This window comes from Varroa destructor, unplaced genomic scaffold (genome assembly GCF_002443255.2).
Source record: "Varroa destructor unplaced genomic scaffold, Vdes_3.0 BEIS01000005.1, whole genome shotgun sequence".
Taxonomy (NCBI): Eukaryota; Metazoa; Arthropoda; class Arachnida; order Mesostigmata; family Varroidae; genus Varroa; species Varroa destructor.
Window position 1 is genome coordinate 33,082,422 of NW_019211458.1, and position 25,620 is coordinate 33,108,041.

Here is a 25,620-nt window from a genome sequence, read left to right on the forward strand (position 1 = left end):
ATTGTGGCCAAGCTAATATCTTGAACTAGCTAACATGTTCGGATTTCGCCACTTCTACACAGACAACAATGGCCTATAGAACGTTGTCGTAAAGGAGGCCTTCACCATTGCAGAGCGACCTATGACGACGCTGGAGCTGGAACTTGATGAGATGAAACTGTCCAAAAACATAGAAATATGCCTTATACACTACCAAATATATGTGTTGCAATTCGTATAAACGGAAGATGTACAAGCTTTGCGTAGAACCTTATACATCGTACTCTTATGTCGATACAAACAAATATGTAAATGTATATGTGTAAAAAAATATGAAACAAATAAGTTACCGTACGACGTAGTAACTTCATATGATACGCATTCTTTTTTAACGATCCTATCCAAGAGGTCGTGTTATTTGTAGTACAGCTGAAGTCAAACCTTACGTTTTATTATATCATTTCGTTCCATAATTTGTTCATACTCTATGGTAGCGTACATTTGGATTTAGTGTATATTTGAATTGACGAACGGTTTGAACGCAAACCCGAGCTTCACTTACAGAGCTGACAATGATGTATCGACACATAATAGCAATGAGTCTTCAATTATCGCGATGATAGTCTACATAATTAGCGTAATATAGAAGCGAACTAATCAATCGATCAATAGGTGTTGTAGAGTGTCCGTCACGTGCTGATCAAGTAACTTGCGTATCTAATAACTGGAACTAGCTGACGCAGCAGGGTAGGCTGGCTACCGGAATATCGCTAGAGATAAGGTAGAAGAGAGCGGGATTGCACAATCATAGAGCCATAGCTTTTCCAGTTGCGCTATATCAATGGGTAAGCTTGGGATTGATTTTGCAAAGCTCTTTAGCATATTCTGTTCTCTTTGCGCTCGACCCTCGGGCTCTGGAGGGCCAGCTAAACTGAAATACAAGTAAGAGGTTTAAAGAGTCACATTGGAACTTCATGAACTTGCCATACTATCTCAGTTCGAAGTGTTAGCTTACTCTCGCAGTCTCGTTTGATTACCATCACATTCACGGCCTGAAATTTATCCAACTTCATATTTACAGCGTGACGTAATAGGTGTAGAAAATGGAAAGCCTTTAGGACCAACGCTTGATTCATTTAGGTTCCCTGAGCGCGTTACAATTTGCAGGAGTGAAACCATATTGATTTTTGCACTAAATATGGCAAAATCTAATCTAACTATGCGTGAACGAATCGGGCCTACAGTAGTAGCGCTTAGAAACGCTGATATTTCCTTTTATTAATTTACAGTTCGGTGATCTTATTTTAGGTGTCATTCGAGTTACTATGGATATATCTATTTACCTAATCGAACTAGTAGCATTTCAGTGGACGATGATCTTTCACATGTACATTTTCTATTGATATGACCATATTTTTAAGCTGGCATTAGCATCAGGATCCCCCACCGACAAGCGGTCCTGCTTGTTATTGTTAGACTGGTAGCAATGCACGCTTGATACCACGATACATAAATTAGGTACTGATGATCGTTGTGATGAATTGCGTAAATGAAGAACCAAGTAAACAGTCCCGAAATACCACAATGGTATAAATTGGTCCTGTGGATGAAGTCGTTTTTTGTAACTTCATAACGACGTGATGACAATCGTACGAGACGGCCGCTGCTGGCCGCGCTGCTGCCCCTTCGATCGGTAACCCAACAAATTTGCTTTTATTCATTCGGCTTTTATGTAACTGTCGTCCATACCATAATAATTATAACAGTAATCGTTATTATTTAGCGAGCGTATTAGACAATTGCCACCGGCAAATGTAGCACGTGGCTAGCCGAAGATAAACGCAAGGGTCATCTCAACGACGTTTGGATGCAGTTTCAACCGCTACCATGGACCTTTCTACACCGTATACCGATGCTGCATATGAATGCTGCTTGGTACCGCCTACAACAAGTAAGCCCATATGCTAATCGGGCTAGACCTGTGTAGATGTTTTTGCCTGTATGTTTTTTGTAGCTTTGTTGACTTTTCGTGAGGATGCAACGATAAAGGAAAAGCGGATTTTCATTGAAACCTACGTAGTTACAAACTATCGATGCAATTTATGTCTGCTCATCGATTACATTGCCTTGCCTGGAGTTGTACGCAAGGAACTGCTCCTCAGGACTGAGAAGGATCACATCAATCATTTACAATGTAGCAATCTAATTATTCGTAATTATGCCGCTCGTATCGACCACAAGCGACGATTAAGTTTTATTTGCTACATTGCTTCGAAACTATAATGAAAATATAGACAATCAATTATTATGTGCTTATTATGTGAGAAAAACAGAATTATCTCGAATAAACTTGTACCTTAAGTATTAATAGTTTCTATGCAATTCTTGAACGGTTCCCTTTAACTGTAAGGTAAGGTATGGCTAAATAATAAATAGTATAAAAAATAAACTATAAATAGTATAAAAAAATAAATAATGTAATAAATATGGTTAGGAGGAAACTCGGTTGAATTTTTTACATTACGAATTACATTTTATGTCGATAAAAAGTATCGCTGTAAGTCATCGAAATACCATTGCCGATTTCTGCATTGACAAACAACATATCTTCGAAACTAAACAAGACCCGCAATTGCTAGGAAGACCACATCACCAGCACATTTATATAATTCGTTTTAACACATTTTAACAGACCCTTATATCGTTTTGGGCATTGAATTGTGCTTCAGTTTGTATACGAAGTTTCTATCATTCTTATAATTGGAAATCATCGCAGGGTCATGTAAATGTTTTATATTAAAAATGAAGATATGGATGAATCGAACTGTTCTGGTCTCATTTGAACGCAGGCTCATTTCGACGGTGTTGACCTATATTTTCCTTTCTTGTTGGCCCCCTTGCACGTAGCGATGAAGCTTTTATCAATTTTCCTTAACTTTATACCAGAAGCAACGACGATGCATTAATTATAACACAGTATCTAATAGCTAATCATTACAGTGTGTAGCGTTATTAAATGAACAAAATCCTATGTGGTACCAACGTTGGCGGTTACAATAAACAGTCAAAATAGTTGCAGTCAACGCTCAGGCGTTCATCTCGTTCTAAAACCGTCTTCGATTTTGATCGTACCGTGTCCAATTGCGCTCTACCGTTACTGAACGTCTTTCGTTGTTTTTTTTTACGTATTTCTAACGAAATTCGCGTCATAGTGCTATTTACCAGCTACTGCTATTTGAACAGGCATGACATGGGAGACGGTCTAGTGATCAAATACTGTTATGACTGTTTATCAGTCAAACCTCTCCTCGTCTTTATATTCTCGCCTTTTTAATGTTATTATTGTTGTCGCTGGAACTGTCAACGATTTATAAACGCAGACAATAATGATACACCATATCGGTGACAACGGTATATTATCACAGTGGGCTGGTGTTTCGAGCCGATGACTCATAGTCAACATAGTTTATGTTAGTGGAACTAATTTGAGTGTGTATTGCAAGACTACAATACAAGAGTTAGGTTATTCGTAAGTTACTACGGACTTGTTGCCCCTGTGCTGTCGTTCGCCACTAGCAGGTATTGTGTCCAGCCCTGATTATATAGATCTTGTCCTGCTGGACGCTTGGATCGTCAGCAGTAAATGGGATTTCATGTGCTCTTTCTGTCGGCCACAGCAAACGATATAAGGAACTAGTAGTTATGGGAACTTGTTGAAAATGTAAGCTTTCTCAGGACCCCTTACATGAACGTCTGTGTGTGAGCAAAGACACCTACGACTGCCGCAGTTTGTGTGGTCTTAGGTGGTGCTATGTTTCCTCGCCACGATCACGCGTAACTGATGCTATAGGCTGGTATAAAGGCAGATGGTTTTTGTCTATCTGAGATAAGATGTGGGCAATGTGTCATCTAAAGGATAATGCGTACTCGCAAGATATTTCATTTATCAAGTTGAGATTATGTAACAAAACAATCGAACAAGGAAAATACGTTGACAACAATAGGCGAAAAGATGTGATGAGAGCGATAAAAAAAACAAAAACAAAATAGCGAATAAGGCTACCAAAGAGAATGTACGATGTCCACTATTGTGGTTATTATTCTGTTAAATATGCTTACAAACAAAAGCGCCGGTTTCTAGCATGCGACAACGTTTCTTGACAATACTCTTGATAATTGGCTGGTTCTTATTCCGTTTCGATGTCGTAATAACATTATGAAAAGTTAATATAGAACGATAATTCTACGAAACACATTTATTAGCGAAGTGAACGCCAGTACTGCTCCTTGCTTCACCGTTACGTGGTCACTTGGTGCTATCGAATTTGGCCGTTATTCTATCGACACAGGAACAAGAGTCTTACTAAGAAGCAAAAGGTGATCCGTGATGGTACTACTTTCAAAGAGCGTCTTTAGCATTCGCAAAGGAAGATGTTTTTATTTTTATCTACAATCGCTAACTAAGTAAATTACGATAGTTGATCAATGACGATATTCAAAGTTAACGGAACAATAAAGCTTCGATGTTTGTCATGCCCCTAGACGATAAATAAGGCACAGATGATATAAACTATTCAAGATGCGCATAGATAGTGAGTCTTCTCAGCGTTCATGTTAAGCTGATTCTTCCAGTCACGTTAAGCCAAGAACTAGAACAAGGGATCGTCAGCCAAAAACGTCGTTTCCCGTCCGTCCCCCCGTCACACCGCTATCTCTGTCCTTCGTCCGCGTCCACTGTGAAAGCGTCGAACATTATTAATCAATAAGCGTAGCTCATTTTCGCTTTTTCCTTTCTTTTTTTTTTTTTCACATATATTTCTTTCCGACGTTTCATGGCGATTACCACCACAGACCACCTGGAGCAGCGTGAGCCATGGAGCTGTGACGAGAGATGGGCCGCCTGACTCGTCCGCTGACTGGACTAACAGTTTTGATTTTTTCGTTCGTTATAATAATAATAATAATAATGATTATTATTATTAATAGAGCAGACCACAGTTACTGTCAGGCCGTTTGGCCATTGGTGGCAGTCAGACTCCCTCGATACGCAGCGTTTCGAATGGCGTTCGGTAGCAAATCGCAGGAGTTTGATGTTCCTTCGTCTGCGGTTTCAATGCTGCTGCTGCTGCTGCTACTGCTACTGTTACTGCGAAGCCGTCGCTTTCTCTGATATCGGGCTCTTATTTTCGCCCGTCAAAGCGATGCTCGGTGCCCGTTGTCGCACTGTATCTGCCTGTCCCAGCCCCCGAGTATACAAATGTGTGTGTCTATGTCCTATTCCATGGGTCGGTGAATAGAATACCGGCGCTGAGGGGACTATAGACAGACTGCCAGACGACACGCACACGACGAGCGTCGTAACAAAGTAGAAAAAAGCGAATTTAGCACTCTTGATCTTCCATAGGTATGTACGGCGTGGAATAAAGTGGCCGAATGCTCCATTACATGACAACGACGATGTCTTTATATGCTAAAGTACTATGGCTACTGGGACTGCGATGTTGATTATTTCTATAAAAATTTTAAGCTGTATCATCGCTATGAACGGCAATAGTGGAACAACGTCAGCGTCAGTCTCGACGGACACGAGAGGCCCACGGACAGACAGGCATACGGCTAAGATGTCTGGCCTGGCTGGCCAGCTTAAATGGTGGGAAAGAAAAGGTGATCGCTTCCTTTTCATCATCTTGCCTGGTATTCTATTCTAAGCACAACATATTACTAACACTTAGATAATCAAGGTAGAGAGACTCCATACGGGGACATTCTACGAAAAGACTTGCAGTAGCAATACACACAGAGATATATAGTCTGTAGTAGTATTTTGGAAAAGGGGGAGAAAGTTCGAGGATAAATACTGCAGAGTAGCCGAATGAAGTGGAAGAAGCTTCAACTTAACCAAGTCGCTTATAGTTATTTAACATACTAAGGCAGAATCTAATAGAATTGGAAAATGTACGACTTTGCACGGTATCATATGCATTCAGTTATAATTAAATGCCCTTTTGCAGGCCATACTTGTTATTGGATGTACTAACAGGTTAGCGTTTGGCAATAGACAGTTCATTTAGGACCGTTTTATTTACTGCTTGACAGTCTGAAGTCCTATATTCAGTTTATTACGGCCCGAACGTACCCGAGAACATCCCACCTGATCAACTGATTTATATAAAATTCCGCTATAAGTGATCGCCGTTAATTTTACCTCGATTACATAACAGGAGTCACTGCGGTACGATAAGTTAATGCTATTCTCAGTGTAAGCTTGTGTGTAAGAGCTGAGATCTCCGGTTTATATAAGAAGGGCTTCAGTAGTTCAAATAATAATAATAATAATAAACTTCAAGTTGTACTATTACCCGTAGGTATCAAAGGGTGCTTTGCCCGATTCAATGTCGTCATCGGTGTATTATCTTGATTTTCTCTCTTGAATTTGTTTAACTATACAAATCACTGCGTTTTAAAGCTGCTATTTCGACTTTAAAAATACATCTAACACTTTTATGTACTCCATCGTTCGAGTTTAATATATAGGCTTAATAGGTTTTAGTTAATTTCAAAGGAGCTGTCTACATACTAAAAATAATCACGGTTCGTTAAACGGTAATATGCAGTAGTAGAAGGCTAAATATTCATGGTTGGCCAGGACATCGTTCACCGCAGGAACCGAATGGCTTTGCCCGTCCGGATAGGACTGTGGGGCGGGGGGTACCGAACTGCCATAGCACACCCATCGTAATGCTATTGCGCTCTAACACAGAACTGTAGCGTACAGCAACGAAGACCGTGCACTGAGATGACACTTTTATGCCATTGTAAATAAATGATGACGATACTCGTATAAACTAATGTGTATCTTAATATAGTTGGCATCTAAAACGGGGATCAAAAGTATCTGCAACTGAGTGGACTCTTTAAAAATAATCCTTATATAACATATTTACAAATAATATCCATTTTACTTGTGAACAATTTTTCGTATCTGTATCACCCACGATAGTGGCTCGCTGTCTTTTTTAGTTAAATACTTAGTAGCTTGTCGACTAAAGTGATTTTACCCTAATTTTTAATATATATATATATATATATATATATATATAATAAGCAAGTTCGTTCGCCAGTAGCAATGATGGGTTGCAGGGTGTGACGATAGCCACCTGAACACGGTCTCTTTTGATTTGGGTAAACGACTATGATGATGACATATATATAATGTATTTATGTATGACAAAGATCGCTAGTGGCCTTTGTCATCGTCCCGATTCAAGTCCTACATTTCTGTATCTCTAAAACTAAAGATTTCTAGACCAGTGCGTCTGGAGTGGATCCGCAAAATCATCAATAGCTCTAATGATATACAGGATCCATTAAAAGCCGAAGGACTATAGGATAATTATATTCTATAATTATATCCACTAAATTTAGCATAATGATTGTTTTAAGCTACCAGTTCAGTGGGCTTGGAGTAGAGTCACGATTCTAATAATACGTAATAGATAGGCTAACATGTCATCTCCCAAGGCGCAAGTTGATTCATCTACATTCGTTGAAACGCGACGTGATATGATTGGGTCATTTGTGGGGTTGTCTACGAATTCTATAAACGGTCTCGGCATCCCTTGCTAGCGGTCATCGTTTGTTTATCAATCGTTTTGTCTGTCTAACTAACAGATGGTTTTACATGGATTGTATGCTATGTAGAAACAAATCAATTAAAAGAAGATCGTTGTTAAATTAAAGGCTATTCAGTTTGATATTGCCCGATAAGCCGAAATAGCCATGGACTGTGATGGTCAATTTCATATCTCGTAGTTGGCTCAAACTCATTGGCAAGGTTGATTGTGCCTCCAAGGCCGATTTGCGCAAAAAGTAAGTTTTTTTTTTTCTTTCTAATTAGATTTTGTCGCTGTGGCTGCACGAGAGATCACCTTGACATTTGCCCTAAATTTCGGCAATAGAAATGAATTGGGACAGTGAACTATTTGGCAATGGTTACACAGGCAGCTAGAAATGTTCAAATCTTAAACAAAGGCGTATTTGAATGTCGCACTCAGCAAAACTATCAATATGATCAGTTTTGATCCTTCAGAGGCCATTACTAACAATAGAAATGTTACCAAAGTGCTAATATTCGTTACGTATTACGTATCAAAAAGCAGAGAAAAAAGCACAATATGTCCACAACGTCTGCTGGACCGTACCTGATCAGCTGGAATGAAAACTAATATTGAAAGCATAGACATAAAATTCCATAACATATACAATGTAAAATGTTTATAGACAGAAGAAATCGAATCCGAATCATAGGTGGGGTGGGGTGAGGATGAAGAGGCGAAATGCGTCATTTAGATAGGTATAACCAGCTATTGTCCGCTTCATTGGAACTACCAATGTGCATATAATAGATGCGATATTTTCATGGCTGAATAACGTTTACGGGGTTACTTATCCAGCGATTGCATCAGGGCATCCGTTATTACCGGCAGGGTGCAGTAGACTCCTATTCATTCATCTGCGAATCCAGCAAAGATTTTCCACAAGCCTCCATGTCGGATACTTACGGAGTGTGTGGAGCCATTAGAAAAAAGAAAAACTCTCGTTTACCGAGCTCTTTATGTCTAGTCTTTATATCATCGTCCTTTCAACCGAAATTTCATCGACACCGACAGCCTCGCATCTCTAGCTGCGTACGCGTATATGTCTGGCACTGCTGTAGGCAGATTCAGAGCAAGTGAGCATAATATTTAGCAAAAGAAAAAGACGAAAAAAATAAGTCAACTGACTAAACTTAGTCGGTGATAAATCAGTAGCGTTCGTTGTTGAATTTTGACAGGGGCTCTCTCAGGGGCTGACATTTCTAACAGTGGATCTATATCTAAAGTTAAAACTAAGTGCCTTAGCTTTATCGTGATCGTTATTACTCTATTATTAACAAATTCATTGCTACTTCAACTATTGAATTTCATAAGCCCTAAACGTCAGCATTGAACAGATCACACGGATCTATAGTGACTGGTCGGCTCTACTACAGTGACATACATCATTTTGCATAGAAAAAATCGGCCAATTATGCACAGTAAAAAAAAATAGAGTCTAAGCAACTGCTACCGGCCCTTCGAAGGATTGAAAAGGGCTAAATTGCAAGAGACGAAGAAGGAAATGTTTCATCCATAATCACATTCAATGTACGTGTGCTAGATACTATATCAGTTCTTGAGCGTAAACGCCCCGCTCGCCCCCTTGCCTCCCACAATGACTACCTAGTCTGCCACACTCTTCCTAATAGGTCCTTTTTGCGCAGCTAACCAGACCTGGAACGACGGCAAAAATATAGATCCATTTTTCATGTCATTATTATTAGTCGCAATGTGATTGGTGGCTATATCTACCGGTTGCAACTCGCTAGCGAGGTAGACGACGACATACGCCGACGATGAGATCTGTAACTTCGGTCTAACATGTATTTCGTTCCTTTCCATAGCAGTTTTCTAATTCGTGGAAAAACAACCACCATCAGAGGCAGCTGCTGTGACGGCGCCAGGCGCCACCCTTTATCACATAGCGAAATACACACGGTTTGAAGGGAAAAAGCTTACTCGTGTGCATAAAAACACGAAACGTGACGAATTTGCTGCGTATGATTATGAATACTGCACGGGGACTAGTCCATCATAGATGTTTACGCAATGCATATATCGTAATCATCAGCCACGTCAGTAATGTCACTTATTAGCAAGCAAACGGTACACGACGCGGGCAAACGGGGGACGAAGTGCGATAGATGCTTCACGGCAGTGATATGGACGACAGAGAAAGCGAACGAAGAGAAAAGAGTACGGCCCAATTGATCTCGAGACAACGTTCTCTCCTTAGTATTATCATTATCCTAATCCTGATCACATCATCCGCTAGTCACCATAAAGTGCTGGTTATTTTATAGAGACACCGAATCTGTCCTGTATAGTGCAGCATAGCGTTGTTATTAATGATCTATCGACGGATGTCGTCGTTCCCAGCGGTCGCCGAAAGTGTCTATTATATTGTACCATTGAGCCATTTAGAGTACATCCATGCTGCCAATACTGTTTGCTTGAGTTAATAATGATTATAATTTATTTAAATAAGACGTGACAATATCCATATAATACAATACTTTATTTCCGCTCTAATATATTCAAATTAGCAGCAGATAATCAAGTTAATTTTTTCCGAAAATGTCAAACATTTCAAATCGATAGATATAAAATTCGTCGATTCATGGGTCGCTTGAGTCCACAGATGTTCTATCCAGTCAAATAGACATACATAAAATAGGTGAAGCAAATTTCTGAATGATGTCATTTATCAGGTTCCTGTAAAGCTCTGCGGTACAATGCCGTCCATATATATATGCAATATTATCTAGATCGACTAACAGTTCAAGTTAGCCAGTGTCGATGGAACTATTAAACAGTTAAATCTTTTTTTTTTTTCGCCAGCGTGACCTATGGAGCGTTTCCGGCTATAGCAAATCGCCAAGCACTGCGTGCCACATGCGCTTAGTGCGGCTGCCTTTTTATTTGATATTTTTTTTAACTCTATCTAATTCCATTAGGAGATATTCTATTATTAAGCGTTGAACCACGGCTTTGTAACAATTATAGAACACTCTATCGAAGAGGAAGCAACGGGTGCGTTGCACAGTTTCCAGTGCTCATCCTAACTTCGATTGACCGATGCCAGACGAGACGATCATTAAGTTGATGGCGTCCACAGTTAGCGAACCTCATAGCTAAGTTCAAATTCCGAGCCGTCGGTTACAGCTTAATGTCCGAATGTTCATCGTGCATCACACGTGTACGCCGATCATTTGGGTGGTTGTCGTCAGGGGCTGCTCCACAAATGCAGACAGACGGCGTAAGTAGCACCTTTCCTCAAAACCCGATAGTTCATAATGATGGTCTTCGAATTTCATAATCAGCCGTGTGATAGAACCGATGATGGATTGCATCGATTACGATCAGGAAAGCAAACCAATGCTGTACATGAAACCAACCATTCGATTTGGGTACTGTTATTTCCTGTCTTTGTGATGAGGCTGGATCCGAAAACGACACATCTCTTCTGCAAAAACTAGAACTTTAGGCAAACACCTACGATTTAGGATGTTGATCAGCCGTGATCATTAGGTTACGTTGAGCCACAAGCGGCAGGTTCTAGCCCGACATGAGCCACACACACACGTCGGAATCGACAAAAAACAGGCTTTAATATTAAGTCGATTGTTCATTAGTGACACGTTATGCTGAAATTAGATGGATTGCTAGAGGCTCATAAAGCCCCCACGCGATCCTTCCCCCCTGAAGGAGATCACGAAGAATATCCCCTACCTAAAAATCCCTCTACTGATGATAAGAGTTCATCGAGATCTTTACATCGCCAGTATATCTTTCTTACACGCTAATATTATCCATATATATATACTACGTAACGATAGAAAGGACTTGTAACGTAAAATAACTTCAAATAATTTTTAATCTTTACTATCTCATATCCTTGATCGATGTGGGATTTTTTCGAAAATCTGCCATAGATGTGATGAATTGAAAAGACCATTTCGAGCTTATTATATAACCTCGAATTGAACTAAACCTCATATGCAGACTACTATATTGATCTTTAATCGTCATCCTTTTACAACACGCAAGAATAATTAAGAACCCATATTGAACATAGTTCTTTGAAACAGAATAAAATTATTGGTAAAAATTTGACTCATGTCTAGAATTCCCGTTACTTACTATTAAATACAGCTGTATTGTGTAGTTTAGCTTCTAATGAATAGAATGTGTTGAAATTTACTCGCTGGATTAAATAGGGTCCCGCCTCAATTTTTCCAATAGGCAAGGTTGCCTGTCTCCTGCTAGATCGGTCTATTTTTGATTCCATTTCAGGTGTATCGCGCAATTTGCCATATTAGTGCCGTTTAGTGATCATAATAATGAAAAATTTAGGTTTAGCATAAATTAAGAGATTACTAAAAAGGATTGTCACAACTGCCCGGAAGTGATGCAATGCTCAGATAAATTAATTATAGTGACGCAATTTCGACTTCATGAAAATCAGCGACCGATACTTTATTCAGCTCAGCGTTATTTAGTCCATTCTATCAGCGATAGCTTCATGCCGCACTCGAAGTTGTGCTCCTTCATTTCGATCAACGTTAGTCGACGTACTTCAAAAGTGTACTCGCATTATGGATGAAGGTACCTATTGAAAGGGTAAAAAACGTAAGGTCGAAGAGGGCTCGGTAACGATTTCGTGCTATAGATTATACATTTAGCGAAAATGATATATACATCCTTTTTCCTATCCCTATTTTACCTAGAAGCTATCTACTTTTCTTTAAAATTCATATTTATGGGTGCGTAAATAGGTATTCGTACAGAAACTACCTTGATAGACACCGTTTGGGTAATTTGTATTGTAAACATACTTTTCACACTGCTTTTTGCACATTTCTCTAATACAATATAACTGAACTGCTCTAACCTTCAGCAGACGGAAAAAGCAAATTATATATTGTGGTAGGCATCAGTCATAAACTTCACATTTGAAACAGATCCACTCGTGATTCATTCGGGATTGGCAATGTCAGATACTAATGATTTGCGGCTCTACAAACACGATTATATATATATATATATATATATATATTGTCAGTCGTTTTATTCATGCGCAGGCCAGACACTTCTTTTAAACTTTTTTTTTTTTTTTTTTTTTTTTTTTTTTTTTTTCGCTTTTCACATTGCAATATATATATTGCTTTAAAATAGCAGACCTCGCTAGCAGGCTTCGCCTGCCAAGTGCCGTTAATCACGGCAATCAACTCTATTCCGAAGTATGCTTGCCTGATACCTGCCTCAAAGGCTCATTAATAAACGGTATTGCATATGGTATGTATTTACTACGACGCTAAACGACGATTTGTAGCAGGACTTTATTGTCACGGTAAAAAAAAAAAGGATTACTATTTTCGGTCTGTTTTTGTTGTCGTTCATTGCAATCGGTTATGGCATTCCTAATCGTTCCTTTCTCTCCGACTGCGAGATTTTAACAGCTCCTGATAGACTTGCGGTATATCAGCTAATTATGACTAATAACACTGTGTGTGCCTGTTTTTTATAGCTTTAATCCTAGCTATAATTTGGATTGTGTAGACCACCGAAGGGGAAGCGCAAGTGAGCTTGAGGGACGTCAGATAGGACTTGTACACAAAAATCCGTGTTGCACTGAGTTGTATGAAAGAACCATTTACATTTCCAACAGTAACTGGGGAACTCTTTGTTACGGAGATCTGTACTATCGGGTTCAGACACAACGGCGGCAGTTATGCTACCCTTGCCTTTGAATGGCGAGGGGGACCCGGGCTGCTTCTGATGACTCCAACCGCGCGCGAGTGCCAGGGAACAAACGTGGATTTGAAACTGATCAGACGGACACGATTCCTGAGACGCTCAGGACAGGTGTTTCTAATCTCGATTTATCATCAGGTTTTCGCAAGTTCTAACACAGTGAAGTGCAGTGCGCTTGTGCATTTAGCTTCCGGCCAACTTAACCAGTGCTTCGAAATTTACGTCGTTCAATAATTCTTCAAGGTACAACGCCATACGGATAAGTTTATTGATGAATACTATATCCTACTTTGTAAATGCGTGAGTCAAAAAGTGTGACATCACTGATGACAGATATCATTTCTAGCAGCTTGGGATTAATGAATTATTAGTCTTCGATATGTTTTCGAAACGTACTCCGTTGAACTGACACCATCGGCAATACTTTAGCAGGTTGACCGTATCTAGTTGCGCTCCATATATGTAACAGGCCTTACCTCGGCCGAAAGAGGATAATATCTGAATTCTACAGGGTTAGCCTGGTATCGAAAAGGACATCTTAATCCTGGGTTTTTGTCCGGTACAATACTTGGCCAGCCGCATTGTGACAATCGGGTTTGTCAAATGTCCTGGCCTATACTCAGTGCTAGATTACTGGCCAGCAGTACGTTGAAAAACAACTGCAATAATTAAACGTATTACATTTAGAGACCGTGTGGTGTATTCAAGCTAGATATTGTGATTTTCAATTAGCTTATTGTTACCGCTATCAGCAAGCTCTAGCTCAAATTTCTCCTCGCGGAGCCGATTTTTCCAAAATTTAGATAAGTATCTATTGTCTTACTACAGACTAGCTTGCCTCTCAGCAATCGTATCTCCATGCTCCGCACGTTACGGGAGCTTTTTCCGACCCGGGCGAGGATCAATCAAGGTAAATAATAAGAACAAGAATCCGGTTGAGTTTTTGATAATAATGAGCAACTCACTACGATTCATTAAGTAACTAGGTCATGTTGGAAGAGAACTTTGAACGAAATGTCTCTTGATCTCTAACCTAACAGATAAGTAACTTAATTTTTCGACAGATATTCCAAAATAATTGACATGATCATAACAAGCAAGTATAACGACTTAACTCTGAGCCTTAGCTAAGTGTTATTAGACATGTTGCTAGAGATATATAGAATCATCAATAATAATAATTCTCTAGAAACTTCTTAAGGACGAAAAAAGCGGGTATTAATGGATGCGTTTAAGCGCTTTTTAGAACATAATTTTTAGCCAGTGACGTAGAGCTTTTAGCTAATGACGGTTTAAGTTAAAGCAAACAAGTATATGTACGCTATCATGAATCAATAGGCTAGAATAGTGCTTACGTATAGGATTCAAAAGGATATGGTTCTAACAAGCAAAATCACATTGTAGACGTAGAGAACGATTCTGTTTTCGATTGGTTTGAACTTTAGTCATGCGTCTTGGCTTATTCTGGCATTACAACAAGCCCGGTCAGACTGATCTCTTGAGGCCCGATTCATGTAAAGATAGCATCCATCGGGGTGGATGACTGGGTCGTATATGAAATTTGGCAACCCTGAGTTTCTCGAGTGGTTCCGCAGTGTCAATGAGCCCTTGTACGTGTATAGCGGATCCTTTCTGCTAAGGCTTCCTACTATTTCCACCTGTAGAACGTTCTCACCGTAGAGAACGATACGGAATCTCTTTGATACCAGAAGATTTACGCGGTACAGACTGTTTTTTTTACAGAATCTTTTTTTTCTTTTATCAGAAATTGAAGCTCTAGATTTCAACACTCCTACAATGGGTAGTAGTGCGCGTGACATGGCGGAGACCCGCTTCGAATACATTATATTGAAAGTAAGACGCCTAATGATACATATGCTAGTCAAACATTCTTGCGCTGTGAACCGAAATGAAGAACTCAAAAAAATCTGTAAAAACTGAAGCTGAGATATCATGGCTGTAAAACGTTATTGACACCGAAGCCATATTTTAGAGTCACAATATAAGTTGCATTACTGTTGATAACATATAATGTAATGGTAGCTGTAGTGTCAATATCATCGTCTACGCTACAAGCACATGTAGAAATGGTTTCAATTGGATCAATGGTCCTGATGTCATCGAATCAATACAACGATGGACTGCCGTCAAGGAAAACAACACTTACGTATTTTTTATAAAGTTTACGAGCTATCGTATTGACTATATCTAAGGTATCAGATTATCTCCAAGCCATCATGCGTGATTATGATACATATAGTGGCGGGTTTATGGAGTTAATCAGTGGACGGTAGTTCACCCTGTAAATCTAAGGCAATCCGGTATCCGGTAGCGGGCATCTGCCTTACGTTTACGAAATTCCTATTGGTCGCCACTTAAAGGCATCGAGTTGTGTGTAACGATGGGCAGGTCTTATGGATATCCATTTGATATACGAATAAAATATCCAATATCAAGTAAAAGTGTATCCAACAAGCGAAGGGGTCACTTACTATTCTGGGGCCGTTATCAGTTGTCCAATTTTGATTCTGCTCACTTGCGCCAAAGCTTTATCAGATCATCCGCCTCACCTGTTTGCATATCGACAGCTTGGTCCTAGATCGCACCTGGAACAAATTTTGCGCTCTGCTCCAAATAGTAGGCTCGTCCGGTCTTTACGGATGACGTAACCTTTCAATGAGTGTTTCCCTTGTAAATGGGCCATGCTAGGTTCCTAAAGGGAAAACTCTCAGAAATATGGAGAAGCGATGGTTCTTCAGAATCGATATAGATACAATCGAAATAAATAGAGAAATGAGTAACTAACTTGATCTGTCTGTGGCGAATCATATATCTGTCACTGCTAGATCTTTTTGGCTTTTGTCTTCCGGGCGGTTCTCAAAAGTAATTATCTGAGATTCATTATCTCGTAGATAAGGACGACAGAAGAAAGATGCCAAGTAATGTCCACATGTGGTCGGACCGTTCAAATAGGGTGATAGTTAAACGAAACTATACATGGGCATAAAATAACAGCACTCATTAAGTATGCCTGGTGGCACGTGATATAAATTGATAATAACTTAATTACACATCTCTTATATAAAACTTATACTGAGAAGAAGCGTTGTATCGATAATTGTAGTGTGTAATTTTGTTTATTTGATGGGATGTTCGACCGCAGAAATGCGTAGGCTCAGAATTATCATTTAATCAGCTTTGTTTTTGTATGTAATATTTCTTAAGCGCTGGAATAGTGAAATGGAATAGTTCTCGTCATTATTATAGATTTGAAAGGGTACCGATACGTTTAATGTAGTAAAGGAAATATACATAGCTATATGAATGTTTTATAGTTAGAGACTGCCTGTATTCGAATGTATGAACAAAGAAATTCAGAGAAACCACTTCGGGACAGTCAGGGTTTCGTCTGATAAGTTTCAACAATGGTACCTTGGAAACAATGTTCAACAACCTTGGTAATGATCACTTCACCCGAAGAAGATTCGCTGCTACATCCATGCCGGCTACTCATTCGAAACATACTGCCTCGAAAGATAATCAATCAAGAAATCATTGCTTGTGTCTGCCCCGACCCTCAGTCGGAAACGGAGCCATTCGCTGGTCTACTACCACAATGTGTTTTTCCGTAGTAAAAAATATGGCTAATATTATTTTCGTATTACATTATTCAAGACAGTTTTGTGTGTGCACATTAAGAGTGCTACATTCTACTGTTAAAAAAATTCATGAGAATTTTTTGAAGGTCTTTTTCTCGAACGGTCATTGTTATAGAGGTATAATGATCGTTGGTAACTGGAACAGTTAATATAATAGTACAATTAATTCAATAAGAGCTGTCAGCAAACTGGGTTATAACTCTGGTTTGGTCTTAGGTTGCTGATTTGACCGATAAGCAATGCTCTTTCTGTTAACACTAGCGTATTCAGTCATCCACAACGTTCGACCTGTAAACATTAGATGAATTTGTCCGCTTGAAACACTGTTTATTGTTATTTTTAAGCATAGGACAATAATTGTGCCCTAAACCGTAGGTCTTCGAGGCTACTAAATGCAAAGTGTAAATATCAAATGAGCCTGCGAAAGAGAATGTTTCAGTTACACGGAACGTTGATCAGGCCTCCCACAGCTTTTAGCTGTCACTTATTCTACATGAGTTGTAAAACACGTAAGCTACATAGTCCCTATAGACAGACCGTTGTCATTGAGAACTACAAGCAAACAATACAGAGAGTTTGGACCCGTGTCATTTTGTAGAAGATTACCTAAATAAAAGTTTCATACCAAGCATTGCATCAGGCTTTGTCTACGAGCATCTTCCGTGGCCAGTCTAGAACTAGAAGAAAGCAGAAGGAAGCAGACGTTCGCATCTCAAGACTCGTTCTGGTTATACGTGTTTGTTTGTTTGTTTTTTTTTTATCGAAAATATAGTTTTGTGATTCAGCTAATTGTTACAATCAAAGGAAACAACAAAGGGGACAACTAACTATAGTTCGTTGCGAAATTCAACTGAGCTTTCACGTACTTTTCACGTACACCTCTGAATAGCTGCCGAGATGAAAGAAGATGCCACAAGTCTTGTCATGTGGAATATGGCCAGAATAGTTAAGACAACTTACGTGCAACATTTTTCAAGAATTCGGACAACATTTTGCTGAAGTTAACTATAATAAGTGAGTCACGGATGCTGGCTAAAACTTACTGCCATTGTGCAAAAAAAAAAGGCAACGGATCGATACTTGTCGTATATTATGTATGTTAGATCATTTGAAAGAGCCAACCATAAGCCGGAATGGCTTGGCATTCTAAGGCACATTTCATCTACAAAGAGGAACTTTTTTTTTAGTCCCGTATATTGTCTCCGTCGTCTAAGAAGATACTTGAAGTTACAGCAAATTACGTCGAAGAAAGAATGATTTCTTTGATTAACAGATGAAAGATTCTCATTCATAAGTTTCAGTCTGTGACAAAGGCTATTTCTCATTTTTGTACGAGTCATCGGCTCGGTGCTTTTATATACCGAACGAATACTGCCTGTATGAAAGTGAGCAATTCTCATAGTGGATCTATATATATATATATATATATGTGCACTTATGGTAATTTTTTTACTTTTTATTTCAAATGTTTATATTTCAGATGGGCTCGAGATTGGTGTGCGTCACAGCGATAATAACAGTGTTCACAATCGGTTATGACCCAGTTTCAGCTGCTAAACTTGAAGCACAGAATGTAAAGGCTAAGAAGTCACCCACAGGAGGATATAGGACCATTCTCGATGCCCAGGAGAGCGTTGCCAAAGAACAATTCACACATGTAAGTTTTTCTCATATATTATACAAGAGAAGATTTTACCCCTAGTTTAGCTATATATCAAAGGTATATGTAGAACACATGGCTACACACAATAAATTCGTATTTCAAATAAGTTGTTTGACAAGAGGCCAACTGTGCCAAATAAGGGTTATGCTAACTCAAGTCTAAAGATCTCTATAGCGAAGAGATAGAATTTAAATATGTTCATCATTTTAGAGCGATAAATAAAAACGTCTAGAATAGCGAATATCAGCTGTGACTACGGATTAACGAAATACGTTTGTTATACCACCTATTGTACGATGAAAAGCTGACAATCAATATATAAACACACCAAATAAGCCATTCTAGGCTTCAGCAGGTATAATTTCGCGTTTTTGAAACATTCTATGGGTACCTTCCTGGAGTTCCAAGTTATGCTCTACTGAACCTGTTCACTATGGATGGTCTAATGCATTCGTCTCCTTACAACGGGCCTTTTTTCACTAATCGACTCCATGTTATGTCTATGATCTTGAAAACAGAGTTGCATTTTTTTTCCACAGCAATGAAGTGCAATACCAAAGCAGTGGTCAAAGCGCAATTATCAAACGGTAGGCCTTTACCAAATATGTCCATTGGCAAACTATCGAGCCTGCTGTTTGTACGGGTCCCCACGTGCTGGCAGATCTACGAGCAGCAACAGCATGACCTGCTCTTACTTTTTCTTTTTACGCCGATGCAGAATGACTTTTTATTAGCCGCATTTCACGTTGATGTCTACGCTGTCGCTGCCTTCAAAGCGGACGAATCCATCGTTTATTGCCAGCTTCACACGTAGACTGGTTGTCTTTTCTTTTCTTTTTTTATCCCAAATCACAGAGGATTTTCAGCATTCGTTCCTCTGATAAGCTGCAATGACTTGACGATAATAAGTAAATAGATGCGTCATCGAGCTTCAATGCGACCACTATAACGCGATAGGGAATATGCGTGATTAGACTTATCTATATCTCTGTTAGGGTTTTGACATGACGAGATTGCTGTGTATACGTACCGGCTCTGAGATTTTGATAGCTTTGTTTTTTTTGTACGTTATTTCCTTGCGTGCCTGAATAAGAATCAGAAAAATAAGTTGTTTATTGTTGACAACCACACCAACGTTACTACGTGACCCCATATTAGAGAAGCTAGACCGTATGTCCCACATGAAAATGTAAATTACGCGTACATAAGGAAACATTACATATAAATATATTGTATCCATCATCTCAAATAGATATTGTCTTCTTCTAATATGTGTGCTAGTCTTTGCTATGCAATGTGGCATAATAATTGGGCCTGAAAGTGGTGAAATTTCCCATAATCTTATAACTTCAGTAACAGCATCGTTTGTCGTACGCACTATGTTTCGTCGAACGTAGCATTGCCCGATGTCGGAAAAATTCTAAACTGTTTTACCCCTTCTTCTATACATACAAACAATCCACCTAATACGAATGCTCTCTTCATGTACATTGCCGCTTATTTCGACCTTTTTTACCATTAGTAAACGAAATAGTAATTGCTACGTAGGCTTTTTATTTTGGTACTATACTGTTATCTCATAGGTACTCTTTATCTATGGTCAGCTGGCCAAGTCGAAAAGCTTCTTCCATATCTTTTGTCAGTCCTCAATGATTAGGCAAAATGTCTTCCTTAGACACAGCGTATAGTTATATTATCTTATTAATATAGGCTAGAGTTGCGTATGCGGAAAATAGGTAGAAAGATGTACGACGATACAGATAGATATAGCATCTGTGCTAGACAGATGCTATGTCCGTGAATTGATTTTGCCGTTCAAAAGTACTGTTTATTCTACACAATCTCGACACGTAGTGTTTTTAGAGAAACCTATATATCAATGAGACTTGAATGACATTTCAGCTGGCCATAAATTTACCCTAAATCGTTATGGGGCATTGTTTTAACCAGCTAGGTTAAATCAACTAATCAAGAAGACTAGCAGGGCAATCGACTGTGTCATAGCATGTGCTGGCCGCATTCGCTATCCGGCAGACCTCATCGACAGGCGTTACATACTGCCCCCTTCGGAGAAGGACACTGGCAAAAAATGCAAATATATCACTGTTGTGTTTCCTATTTGTTAATGAATCTTCTGCGTGCTAGTAAATCCGTCCGAGATAAATCGGCCCCATCTGTCACGTTTGTCGTCCGCATTTAACTGTACTGCTTAACGGCAGTTGTTAAAAAGTCGATTTGTTTGTAATCTGCCCGCTCTCCCTATACCTCCTTTCCGCTGTGGTTGTTCCCTTGTTGTCGGGTGATATGGGGGCAGTTTCAAAAGACCATAAGAAGAGCGCAGAAATCGCTAGCATAAGTGTTAAGACGAACGGTGGAACAACGCACAGCTATATGTCTTTAGCTCTATATTCAAGCGAACGAAACATAAATAACAAAGAACGATTTTTAATTGGCGTAAGCAACGTTCACAAAGGAGCGATTCATGGAAGATGTAAGCCATATTGTATAACAACGAGGATAATTAATAACGATTTATGAGTCACAATTAAATGGCGCCATTTATGCAATATACAGTAAAATTGTATTTTTGTTTCATTCGACGTGTCTGTGGCAGGAATATGTCGGGCCTCGTACGATCAAAAGTTTATTGGCTGTTAAAAGTTAATTCGGCGAACTTTGAAGTTGGATAACTTTTAAATTAGTTAGGATAGAATTATGATTTTTAATATACGTTAGAGGCGTTACCTTCACCTCTACACACTTCTTGAATCGCTCTGGCAATCGCAGTCTGACACGTAGTTTCTCTCATTGTAACATTTCGAAGCGAATCGATAGTGGGGTGTACCTGGTATTCACCACTGGTACTGGAAAACCTCGTAATCATACGGATTTATCGGGAGAAGAAGCGGATTGAAGCCAATATTAGAGGCTCCTCTGCTCAATCCACGAAATAATTGAGGCATGGTGATTAGAGTTGGCGTTATCATTAATTGACTAGACTGCGTGCTTTTGATTACCGGTCCATGAGCCTCTTGAGATAGCAAACTGATTTAATTTTTGGCGAATAGTGCTATCTCCTTACGCCCGAATCTACTGGGCCCAGTCATCTAACCCGATAACTCTCTAGCATGATGCCATTCCCTAGTCCCTCTCCGGTTGTTGGTAGAGATTCAGCCATGCCTCTTGTGTGGCAAACGTATATTGTAGAAGCGTATTTTACTGAATGAAGTCCGACAGGTTGCACATGATTGCATTTTCAGCTAATTTGGCATTAATTCACCGCTTAAGGACTTATTTTTTATGTAGATTCCGTATTCTCAGTATTTGCATTATAATTATATAATACTTTACGTGTAAAAGGCTAATTTTGATTGACAGAGTCCTTACGGTTCGAACTTTGGCTTCGTGAAAAGCCTCCTCGGTTATGGCGATGTGCCCTTCTCCTGCGGCTCAAGCACATGGTCGTCCCCTCCAATCTGCGTTCTTCGAACGTACGCATTATTCATTGTGTATTGTGCTTTCTCTTGAGACCTTTTTTCCTAATGTCTTCACCATTCGTCACCAATTAATTTTGGCACCGCTGCTTTTTTTGCGAAACTTAATCACTGAACGCTGGTTTGCTCTTCTCTCTGAGCCTCTTTCCTTTGAAATGAACCGGTTTCCGCCTCATATGTTAAAAAGCTCGACCGTTTATCTTTCAGCCAAATTTCATCTGTCGGCGTGGTACAGCTTATAGATCATTGCATATCAAGACCGACCGGTTTTGCTTATTACGGCCTAATATGCTCAGAGCCCTTGAAGTACCTGATATTCTGTAGCTGTAATGATCTACCGGACTTCTTTGATGGCTAACATGAGGCATATAAGCAAAAGTAAATGTAAATAAATTAACAAATTTGAATCTATCTGGTAGGATACGCATTTAGGATCCGAGACCAAATTATCTCATCTCATTTGTTCCCTGTCCTTGCCCGAGTAGAAGCTTCCCCTGCCAACCGCATAATCCTGAAGATATAATATTGTTAAGTAACTTAATACTCGTAGGACTCAGTTAGTAGTAGTTGACAGTCCGTGAGAAGTGTCACAACGTTAAAAAATACGGTGTATAGTCAAAAGCTGAAGGTATTTAAGAAACGCATGTATGAAGATTCCTTCAAAGTAGTCTGCTTGGTAACGTTGCTTTCCGTTTGGCTATGTATGATGATCGTCTAAATATTATCTAAGAAGAACTTTGTTGCTATTATTAGTCGCTATCAACTGTAATATCCGCTTTCTTTTTTGCGAGGCACAAAGTAAAGATTTTTGCCTGTTTCATACGTAGCCTTACAAGTGCGTGATGGCTGGTTGAGGCAGACAGAGGAGAAATATTGGACTAGTCATTTTTGGATATCCATAGCGATGTTTTAGCTGTTACTTTACCACAAAGTTTAGCTATTTCGATGAAGTAGAAAGTGATATCAGCGTTGAGGTGACTTCAGTGGCACGACCGTGTCAGCCTCTATCAGAGAAGACCTTTTCAATACCTAAATTGCTGCCGAAAATCAGCTACAAGCCGGATCGGTTTTCGATTCTAATGCTTTTTGATGCGATGGTGCCCATTTTTAGAATGTCCAGGCCACGAGTGAAGCTAACATTATTAAATAGCAATCTACCATAAAAAAAAAAAATATACCTTTCATATTCACGGGCACGCACGACACGTACTCGTGTCATTATTGTCCACTAGTTCATGAAACGTAACTTCTGGGATGAAATATAATGGAATACTATTACCACATGGAAGACACTACCATATGATATATTTTAGTGCTACATACGAATCAAATATAACGCTATTAAGTATGTGTGTACTGTGTATGGACGGACGGCTACTATAATATAAGCCCTGTATTACAGACAGATTAACTAACTAAACGTTTGCAAATAGTAGCTATCACACCGAAATGCTCCGATTTACGGATAAACAGCATATCTTTTTGACTGGTAATATTATTCAGTATTTTGGGATTCGCGATACAAAAAAAAAAACACATAAATGTGCGGGTCAAAAGCTCAAGACTGATGTGTTATTTCGTCTGTTCCATGCATATATATGTTTATATATATATAACCCCTTTGGTCGAAATTGTTACTATATCAACCTTACAGTATAAACCTAGAAGAGATATCAAGCTTTATTTTTACTAGACATTGGAATTTAATTTTGCCCCAATAATGCTAAGTGTGTTCATTGTATTTTTAGCATGCGAAAGAACTTATTACGAAAGAGCCACGGGAGATCGACCAGCAACTCCATTGTTGGAGCTAAATAGCCCTCATGATTTAAGATTAGATATTTTTTAGGGAAAAAAAAAGCCCCTTTATAAGAAATCCGTAAAAACGTGACCGCACACAGATTATTATGATACTTCTATACGTGACATCAAAGGTTTAAAGCGCTTCGGAGGCACCAAACCAGCAAGACGCAAATACATTCCTGGTCGACAAAGAAAAAGCTTAATACTTTAAACAGACACAAGCGTAAGCAGCTGTATATGCGCATATGAATCGAAAGAAAGAAAAAAATCGATATATTTGCTTCTCCAAACCGACTGACTCCTTCTAAAACACTTAACAATCTGCGCTCAAACTCACGACCTAAACCTGGGATTAAATCTGCAAGGCACTTTGAGATATGCCTCTTGCGGTTTAACGAAGTTTACCTTAATCTCGCCATTTTGTGGATCGCTTTGTTTCATCCTGAGCCAACAGCACAGCATCGAATAACACCAGTATGACTATTGCTGGTGACGTCGCAAGAGTGACAATAAGTCATAGAAAGAGTCCCCGTTCTTATCTGTGTGTTTAATTGTTTCCAACGAATCCGCAAAATAAGTAGAAAATGATCGGGCAATTCACTAAGTGCGAGCAACGGTCACCATGGAGATGCCCCTGTTAGGGCTGCGCCCCAGCGGGTGCAGTAGTGGTCGCTGTTGGTAGTTGTAACTGCCTGTTGCAGGTAATTATCTCCTAGATTAGCAAATAGATTATATAGATTGCAGCCAGGTTTGGTGAAGCTTTGCCTCGTGACGAGCCCGCTGCTAAATAACGAGCATTTCGTTCGCTTACAAGTGGCCACGTTTGCTTCTGCCTTTATCATTGCCCATTACAGGTGTCTTCAATGTATTTACAGTGTTACACCCCGACAATGGCGGTGGTTCGCTGTCAAGTGTATCCTGTTGTCTTCATAGACGACGATGATTCGATACTCGGCGACAGTAAATTGTCGTCACACTGCACTGTTGCAGAACCGTTGTGTTCTTTATGCAACGTGAACAACGGTCAGAACTCTGAGCGCTCCGACCGTCCTCTCCTGTTACGCGGGTTCCGATGCGTCACTGGATCAGACAGTAGCTACGAAAACAAACTAATAGAGATATATATATAGTTTCGTAGCACGACAAACACATATGCACATGATAGTAACGGAGTTACCTGGCAGCACATTGTGCAATGCTTGTTTTTTCTTTTCATTGCTGTTACATCATCAAGGCGACGCATCATAAATATGATACTATTGTATTATACAAATCTAATGGGAACAACACCTGCTGCCGTCGCCGCCGCCGCCGCCAGCGGTTCGTAATGGCGCGGATGTATGCGAACGCAAGCGACTGAGGCACTTATCTGCCAAATAGCCGCTGAATAAATAAGCATATGTGTAGATAGCCGAGTGGGAGAATAGGCAGACAGACATATAGACACCGGTCCTCGTACGCCGATGCTGTTGTGACACTGAGACTAATGATCATAGGTAATCAAGAAACATCTTCCCTGAAAAAGAACAGTAAAAAGGTTTCGACATCTTATCGCAGTTTTTGTCCATAGGTTGAAACGTCAATTTTTCGGCTGACTCATCCAGCATATGACCGCACCGATATAGCAG

The 25,620-nt window shown here is 39.5% G+C and overlaps 1 protein-coding gene across 6 annotated transcripts in view; it reads left to right on the plus strand.

The window, feature by feature from the left end:
• Nucleotides 1-3,236: 3,236 nt before the first annotated feature.
• The window catches only part of LOC111251587 (uncharacterized), a 46,421-nt gene continuing 24,037 nt past the window's right edge, over nt 3,237-25,620 (plus strand). The window contains exons 1-2 of one of the 6 annotated variants that reach the window (XM_022808273.2): nt 3,237-3,558; nt 18,513-18,689. In XM_022808273.2, the coding sequence (XP_022664008.1) occupies nt 18,513-18,689 (177 nt within the window). In that variant the 5' untranslated portion in view covers nt 3,237-3,558. The other 5 variants (XM_086991676.1, XM_086991674.1, XM_022808274.2 and 2 more) reach the window with 5 other exon arrangements.